Here is a 9,556-nt window from a genome sequence, read left to right as displayed (position 1 = left end):
TCTATGGAGATTTTTTTATATTACCACCAGTTTCCAAACGTTACCACCTCAATGGAAACTAGGCCACTGTCGTGAGTCTACTATTCCTATTTAATTAGTATTTAAGATTCTGTGTTATCATAGTATAAGAACCGTTGACATATTAAATACTATTGTCTAGTTTTATCTACTTTCTCCATTTGGAAACCGATTTTATAGATGGAATTTTATTGTTCCTGCAATATATATGCAGTATATACATGCTTTAGATCATATCATCACATATTAATAACCCATTTTGTTGTTTACAAGGAGAATCATTACCGAGCTCTTATTATAGTGCGCATTTCACAGTATTTAGCAACGCCTCTAATAGGCGTGTATTTTTCAGAAGCAGCTAATCACAAACTATCCCATGTGGGATCTACGAAAGCGCCGCTAACACTCTAATGGCAACATTGTTTCCCCTGATATCGTTTTGTAGCACTAAAGCTCGTACAGAAAACAAATTAACAACCCCGTTAAACTCTTTTTTTTTTTACTCCTTCCCTTGTGGCGCACAGCTTGACGTCATCTCCAGTCACATGACGCGCAAACGCCGGAAGCTTCTGACAGGGCCTGAATCTCAAAGCAGCAACAAGCGACTTGAGAGGAGCAAATCGGGAGAGGGTAGCTGGTGAGTGTGTGAAACATTAGGGTTGTAAAAAAACAAAACATGCCCGCTACATATGAGCGGTTATGTTAATGTCGTGCTCCTGTATCTCAGTGTGTGCATTAATATTACTTAGACACCTGAGGCATAGTGAAAGTGCAACTCCTATCTGTACAGCTGTTTTAATGCGACCGTCGCCCAGACGCGCAGCACAAAGGCTGGTGTTATATTTGTAGGAGAATGTCAGTTACTCTTCTATGTCGTCGTTTTATTTTTAACGTTTGTGTGTCATTGTCACTCATATGAGTTTATTTGTATCAGTGTTTCAGTATGGAGCTGTGTGTTATACTTTACATACCTAAGCTGGTGTTGTTGTAAATATGCTGTACCATACACTTTCATCCACCAGATATGTATTACTCAACTCTCTCATATGTAATACATTGTATAACAGGGGCTTGAGATTTGTTTACTACCAATAGAGGCTAAACGGATTGTAATAATTTTTCTATTTTTACCACTTGGGCGTTATTCCTGAGTGCTTATTTACATGTACGCAGAAAAACTGTTTTTTTCCAGCCCCAATACAGCTTTCACATGACGTCTATTTTATTTTGTATTTTTTTTATTTTCAGCATTATATAAATCATCTCCAGGGCTGGACTGGAAATAAAAGCAGCCCTATAAAATTTGAAGACCAGCCCTATTTTAGGTAGAGTCAGTAGAATGCGCACACCCCATTTTCCCCCAATATTTTTTTTAAGTATTTTATTAATTTGTATTAAAAAAAAAAATGCCAGATTTATGTTATATAGGAACCCTACAACCCAATTGCATATATTAGTCACATCTTTAAATTGTAGCTTTCCAGCCCCAGCTGCTGCGGCCCACCAGGAAATCTCCTGGTAGACCAATCCGGCCTTGATCATATCACTGAAATTAAATTGTTGTATACAAACCCTACATCCATTGAATATTCCAATACTAATTATATATAAGTATTAATTTCACGTTTGTTTATTTACCCCATACAAATAAAAAAAAATGGTCTTCCATAGAAATATCTGTCAAAGAATTGACATTACAAATAGATGACATTTTAGTTTTCAAAGAATGTGTTTAAAATTGTATTAGTAAAAATAATTTTAACAATTGTAATTTTGAGATCAAATCTATTTTTAATCATGATTTAAAGGGGCTTGTAATTACGTTTTGTTGCTGTAGAATAACATAAAAGCCAAGTATAAACATTTTCTAAAACAAATTTTACTGCTATTGTTTATAAATAGAAAACTCACTGCTTCATCCCTTCCTCCTCACAGTTCTTTGTTCAGATATATTCCACTCCAAGCAATCTTCTGCTCATTAAAAGTATTGAAACCTATGGTGGTTGATTCTGTGTACATTGGTATGCAGAGAAACAATGGGTCTTCTTTTCAGCTCAATACGTTTATTTTATAACATGTATGACAAATATCTCATTTTGTTTATTTTGTAAATGAAATAGCTGGATTTGCTATGTGAAAGCACAACCAATCAAAATAGGCTAAGCTTGTATCTTAGAACTCAGATGCTTCCCTTTCTTATCTCTGTCTGTAAACCATATTGAGCGAGAGCAATTGAAAATTAACATTTTAGAACTTTCTCCCCTACTCTTCATTGGGAGTGTAATTTTCTATGCTGCCTGTGTATACATTGATTATCTATAGCCAATACTTAAGTATTGAAATTCAGTATAGTTATGGATATAACAGACAAAATCAGGTATTTCAAATGACAAATAAAAGTAAAGGCGCTAAATGGATCATTAGGAACACATTAATGGCAAGACATTTTTACAGTACAATGTCCCTCTTTAAGGGACAGTCAAGTCCAAAAAAAACTTTCATGATTTAAAGGGACACTGAACCCAAATGTTTTCTTTTGTGACTCAGAGCATAACATTTTAAGCAAGTTTCTAATTTACTCCTATTATAAAATTTTCTTTATTCTCTTGGTATCTTTATTTGAAATTCAAGAATATAAGTTTAGATTCCGGCCCATTTTTGGTGAACAACCTGGGTTGTCCTTGCTGATTGGTGGATACATTCATCCATCAATAAAAAAGTGCTGTCCAGAGTCCTAAATAAAAGCTTAGATGCCTTCTTTTTCAAATAACAATAGTAAGAGAACGAAGAAAAATTGATAATAGGAGTAAATTAGAAAGTTGCTTAAAATTGCATGCTCTGAATCACGAAAGAAAAAATTTGGGTTCTTTAAATAGAGAATTTGGGTCCTTTAAATAGAGAATGTAATTTTAAACAACTTTCCAATTTTACTTTTATCACAAATTTTGCTTTGTTCTCTTGGTATTCTTAGTTAAAAGCTAAACCTAGTAGGTTCATATGCTAATTTCTTAGACCTTGAGGGCATTAGTTCATGTGTTTCATATAGATAACATTGAGCTCATGCACGTGAAGTTACCCTGGAGATAGCACTGATTGGCTGAAATAAGGGGGCAGTTTGCAGAGGCATATATACAAGGTAATCACAGAGGTAAAAAGTGTATTTCTATAACATTGTTAGTTATGTAAAACTGGGGAATGGGTAATAAAGGGATTATCTTTCTTTTTAAACAACAACAATTCTAGTGTTGATTGTCCCTTTTAAGGCTATCACTTATCCAGTGTTTGTTACCATTGTTGAAATTGTAATGTACAGTAGCACTAATAAGTATTTCTGTTTTCACTTCTCTGCAGGATGGCTGGTTGTGGTGAAGTTAGCCACTCTGCAAACATGCTACCCACAAATAAGAAGCTGGGTGAGCCTTGTTCTAATGGATCCCCATCCCTTACAGTCCCTGAATGTTCTATATGCCTCCAAACCTGCGTGCACCCAGTTAGTCTTCCCTGTAAACACATCTTCTGTTTCTTATGTGTGAAGGGAGCCTCATGGCTTGGGAGGCGTTGTGCACTCTGCAGACAAGAAATTCCTGAGGACTTTCTGGAAAAACCTACATTGTTATCTCCTGAGGAACTGAAATCTGCTAGCAGAGGAAATGGGGAGTATGCTTGGTACTATGAGGGCAGAAATGGGTGGTGGCAGTATGATGAAAGGACAAGCAGGGAGCTAGAAGATGCCTTTGCAAAAGGGAAAAAGAGCACAGAGATGCTGATTGCTGGTTTCCTATATGTAGCAGACTTGGAGAACATGGTACAGTACAGGCGCAATGAACATGGAAGGCGTAGAAAAATCAAAAGGGATATTCTAGACATACCAAAGAAAGGTGTTGCAGGCCTAAGGCTAGATTGTGATGCAGCTTCTGCAAACCCAACAAGAGAAAGTTCAGCTGATGGTGCCGATAACATGGTTGCAAATGGGGCTGCATCAGGTCTCCCCTCTGCTGTGTTACCAGCTAGGCCACATACATCCCTGGGTGCTCAGCCTACAAACCTAGTTGTTTTACCTTCAGATGGGGGTACTCCACTGGACAACACCTTTTCTCAACTGCAAATTGGAGATAATATAACAGGAAGAAATAACATAGGGGAAGGTGAAGAGGAACTTCCCCAATCTGGAGTCATAGTCATAGCTCCTGAAACTGAAGTGGATGAACCTGAATCAGATGACAGCATTGACAATGGGACTGTTCCTTTGCATCAAAATTCATTTCTGGTGCAGCAGAGACATTCATTAGCAAGTTCTAGCCAGGCAGCTCCAGATCATGTAGGCGCAGCAGCTGGTGGAGCACAGAGCACTATTGTGAGAGCCAGAAGACCAGATGGACAGTGCACAGTGACAGAAGTTTAAGTGTTTAGCAAGGAAAGAGAATAAAGCGCTTTGCTAGTTAAAGTAACATGTTCCTTGTATTTTACTTTTTGCTTTAGATCTAAATAGCTAATTGTTGAGAAACATGTCCCAATTCATGAAGTATAACCTCCCTTGAGGCTGGAATATCTGTTTATAATTAATACTTATAAACAGATGTGGTATGACCATGTAGAACTAAAGTGGCCTGAGACATGTTAGAGTATATTTTTTGTGATGTTATACCACATGGTGTCTGCTGCATCGTTTAATTGAATTGGCTATAAAATTATTTCAGGTTAAACACTACTTTGATAAACTGACTTGCATGATGCATTCATATTGCGCCATTTCAAAGCCTTACCAAAGTGCATTTTGTTGACAGATTAAAAAAAAATGTTTTCTTGTATAACCTAGTTGACTCTAGGTTGTCCCCTTACTGCTTTGTATTGGTTAGATAAGAACTACATGTCAAAATCTCTCTGCTGATTGCCGACGGGGATAATAAAGCACTACTTTCCATAAGCACTGAGGTAGTTTTCCTCTAGGAATAAGCAAACAGGAGTGCTTTTGAGAGAACTCCATCAACTTTGTATTTTAAAGGGACATGAAACCCATTTTTTTTTCTTTGATAATTCAGACAGAGCATGCAATTTTAAATAACTTTCCAATTTATTTATATCTAACTTGTTTTGTTCTCTTTGTATCCTTTGTTGAAAAGTATAAGTAATCTACGAAACTGCTGATTAGTGCTTGCACATATATGCCTCTTGTCATTGGCTTTCAGCTAGCTCCCAGTAGTGCATTACTGCTCCTTCAACAAAGGATACCAAGAGAATTAAAAAAATTAGAGAATATAAGTAAATTGTAAAGTTGTTCATAATTTTTGATGATCTATCTGAATTATGAAACAAAAATTTGGGGTTTCATGTCCCTTTAAATAAAACAAACAATACCATTCACAAAGTAGCTGGCTTAGAGTCCAATATGGACTATTTTAAAATATTTTTTAAAAAATAATTTTAAAATTAAAATGCTTTAAAGAAAGAAAATGATGTATCAAAATGAATGCATCAATTCCATGTCTCATATTACCCTGTGTCTACAACTATTATTCAGGATAGTACAGGCTGGATGGTAAGGTCTTCCCTACCATTCTGCCTACTTGCACTAATTATTAAGTTGCACATTTTCTTGAAAAATAACTTACTAACTTATTTTCCCAATGAATTTCAAGAAGCTATATAGTAAGGCAAAGGAGAGAGAAGTCTTCCAGGATTGTTTTTAAAGGGTAATGCATTTCAGGCCACTTCAACTTTAATGCAGTTATCTCCTCATATCACTATCTTCAAATCATTTTCATGTCTGCTGAATTGTAACCACTTATTTTAATAAGCGTTATTTGCATTTAACTGAGCTAAGTAAGGAATGGTTGGGCACAACCTGGCTTTCATGATACATTGAACGCAACGGACAGCCACATTCAATTTAATTGAACATCTCTCAAGTTTTAGAAAGAAACTAACTTATTACTATCACTGTGTAGCTTAGCATGATGTATCTTGAATTGATGTTACTGTGTGATTGTTGAATTTACTTTTCTGTGCTAAAGGGCTGGTATGTAAATATAATGTTCCCTGCCCTTTAACACCGAAGACGCTCAAGTGTATTAAAGTTTTTATTTTGCATGAGTTTGAGTGCAAGAAGAGAGTGGAAAATTAAATTAAAAATGTCAAGGAGTTGAGTAAATGTGTAATTTAATGATATAGTGGTAAGTTTGAACTAACAATGTGGTTTAATAGGCAAATGGCAAACATTTTAGGTGACCCAGCAGCATTTGTATAAAGAACTAATATTGTTTTTATGTTGAACATTTTTACACCTCCTAGCTTTGCTGTCTGAATCTATAATCTTTCCTCCTCGAGTTGTCTTGTTTTTGTTACAAGATTTGTAATTTAATAAAGACCACATTTTACCAACAAGCAAATGTGATTCAACTAATTCAGCTACAAAAAAACTGTATTTTCAGATTTATTAAGTTTAAAAAGAATCAGGACACTGGGTATTATTGGTGGCCTATCGGACAGCACTCCCAAGCCTTCAATCAGAGCACCAGTGACGTTGAAGGTAGCAGGATGGGACAGGATTATTCAACCCTCTCGATATAAGCTTCTAAGTAGATGATTAAGACCCCTCATTTGAAAGAGAATCGCCTGCTCTTTTAAATGATGGTGGTCTTGAACGGCACCAAGCACCCAAAAAAAAAAAGTTTAAAACGTGTTTCACTAGGGAGTGTATCTTTTAAGAACACATAAAAAAAATGTAAATTTTTATAGACCCCAATTAAGGTTTTTATTTTATAGTGTATAAGTTCCTTTATTTAAAAAAAACAAAATGTAAATTTTATCTGAATATGCTAGGTAATCACTGCAGTGACAATGAACACCTATCAGAAAAAAAATTACCTTTAATTCTACTCTGGCACAAAGGGGCCTTGTACGTTCCACAAAAACTTGTATGGGCCCCCTTCAAATTTGCTAACAATTTAGTAAGGTGAAGTCAGCAGGGTACATTTTAAAATTCTGAGAATGAGAAATTGCTCAGTGCTAAATTTAATGAAAAGGGGGCAAAATAACTAATGCAAATATATTGCAGTTGTTTCATTATGCATAACAAAGTATTTTATAGAATGTGTTTACTGCCCCTTTTTTAAATTTTAACCTCTTAAGGACATATGACGGAATTTTTCCGTCATAAAACAATTGAGCAAACTGAAAGCTGTGTCCTTAAAGGGTTAAGCAGCAAAAAAAGTTTATAACAGCTTTGCACAGGGGTGTAAAAAAGCAGTAAAATGATTAAATAGTTCTCACGCCTTTCTAAAATACTTGGAGGGACTTCACACTATTGACAAGATCTCTTAGATACACTTACCAAACCGTAGATATTTAGATCATTACGCTCTAAGTGTCTCAGCTGTAAACTGATTTTACCAAAAGTCTGGACCTGAAACTTGTCTGGGAGAAAAAAAAAGAAGAAATAACCAACAATATAAGCAATTTTTATATCTTGGCTTTTATCCTTGTAACACCAGTGAATGAAACCCTCACCAAAGAGACGTGGACAGAACTACCCACTCCCCTGGTTACCTATAAGAAGTAATGCTCAAGCACCACCCTTTCCTCTTTCTAGAGATGTGCAGCCAAAAATTGACTACTGAAAAAGGGGTACGGAGCCTGGTAAGTATTACACAGGGATATTGGCCAAGATATAGACATTTCTTATATTGTTGTTAATGTCTAGTTAACTTGGTCATCTCTGGTAATTACCAGTGAATGAATAGCAAAGCGGTAAAAATGATTTGAAAAGATGGATGGAAAACAAAATTTTACGACCAAAACCTAGAAAAAGCAGAGTGGTACATCTCCGTTTATAAAGAGAGATAATGCACAATGAGATTTAGAATGTTATTAAACCAATCTCCTCAGGTATAGCATCTGTCTAAAAAGGTCAAGATACTGCAACTGTACTCTTTGGCTAGTCTCCCAAGACTATCCAAAGCTTGCTCCCCTTCAACTTAGAAGTTCAGGAAAAAAACAGCCAGATCTGGGAAATATTTGTATGAAGTTTTCTACAAGGATCTTAAAAATTCACAAAATAATTCTTTTCACATAAACATTGTGTTCTTCATAGAAACGGGAAAGGAACATACCATATCAAACACTAGACGGGTCTACTGTGACTCTGGACAAAAAGGATGAAAGAAAACTATATTCTTACCTAATGATAAATTAATTTATTTCATTGTGTGAAGAGTCCACGAGCCTTGATATTATAGGATTAAGCTCCACTGCACCAGGAGGCAGGCAAAAATTAAAGTGAAAGAATATTTAAAAAGCGCTAATCAAATTCAGATAAAATCTGACAAGAAAAGCTAAACAGTACAAAGTAGGGCTAAAAACTATATTTCACAAGGTGTTCAATATAACCCACTAAACGTTTAATGTGTAGTGTCATCTATTGAACAATTTATTCTAAAGAACAAGTATCTTTAGTAAGAGTATATAAAAAAATAAAATCACTTTTCATACATAAAGTACATACAATAAATACATCCAATCACAAATAAAAACTTTTTTTGAGATTGGGGTAGTATCCAAGGTAACTCTGGTGTCTTTCTTGCCATATTAAGTATCTGTGATTCCCGGGCAATTCCCTATGGGTAATTAGCACAAAAAATGGTAGACTAATTTATTAATATATGTATACTACCAGTATATATAAAAAAATATTTCATTATTAAAGAGTCTACACCAGAATTTTTATTGTTTTAAAAGATAGATAATCCCTTTATTACCCATTCCCCAGTTTTGCATAACCAACAGTTATACAGGTAGCCCTCAGTTTACGCTGGGGTTAGGTTCCAGAAGAAATGGTTGTAAATTGAAACCCAGTTTATAATGTAAGTCAATGGGAAGTGAGGGGGAGAGGTTCCAGGCTCCACTCAAAATTGTCATAAATAACACCTAATACATTATTTTTAAAGCTTTGAAATGAAGACTTTAAATGCTAAACAGCTTTATAAACCTAATAAAATAATCACACATCACAGAATATATAATTAAACTAAGTTAAATGAACAAAAACATTTGCTAAACAGCTTTATAAACCTAATAAAATAATCACACAACACAGACTTCACTTGCATTTTTCTGCAAACAGTTCTTTCTATGCATTCCAATCTGGACTAATTTATAGACAGGAAGATCTTGTTCCTTTGAAATCAGCTCGATAGCTCAGGTCTGGTTAAACTGATTAATTTCAGCTTGCTTGGCTTTGCTGCAACACAAGCGGACAGCTCCACCTACTGGCTATTTTAATAAATGCACTGCTTCTCAATACTTTTCAATAGCAGTCACATGACTGGAAAAAAAGGTTGTTATTCTGAAAGTGTGTAAATTGAACCGTTGTAAAACGAGGGCCACCTGTATTTATACACTTTTTATCTCTGTGATTATCTTGTATCTAAGCCTCTGCAAACGGGCCCCCTTATCTCAGTTCTTTTGACAGACTTGCAGTTTAGCCAATCAGTGCTGGCTCCCAGATAACTTCACGTGCGTGAGCACAGTGATATCTATATGA

General features: G+C 35.3%; 1 protein-coding gene across 1 annotated transcript; it reads left to right on the top strand.

Annotated features, from left to right (window-relative positions):
- The first annotated feature begins 392 nt into the window (after positions 1 to 392).
- On the top strand, positions 393 to 6,404 carry RNF146 (ring finger protein 146). Its single transcript, XM_053710714.1, has 2 exons — positions 393 to 655; positions 3,370 to 6,404. The coding sequence occupies exons 1-2, from the start codon at positions 429 to 431 to the stop codon at positions 4,418 to 4,420; spliced, it is 1,278 nt and encodes a 425-aa protein (XP_053566689.1). The 5' UTR covers positions 393 to 428; the 3' UTR covers positions 4,421 to 6,404.
- Positions 6,405 to 9,556: the final 3,152 nt, after the last annotated feature.

This window comes from Bombina bombina, chromosome 4 (assembly GCF_027579735.1).
Source record: "Bombina bombina isolate aBomBom1 chromosome 4, aBomBom1.pri, whole genome shotgun sequence".
NCBI lineage: Eukaryota > Metazoa > Chordata > Amphibia > Anura > Bombinatoridae > Bombina > Bombina bombina.
Note: the sequence above shows the minus strand (reverse complement) of the source record. Positions and strands in the feature narration are given on the sequence as shown.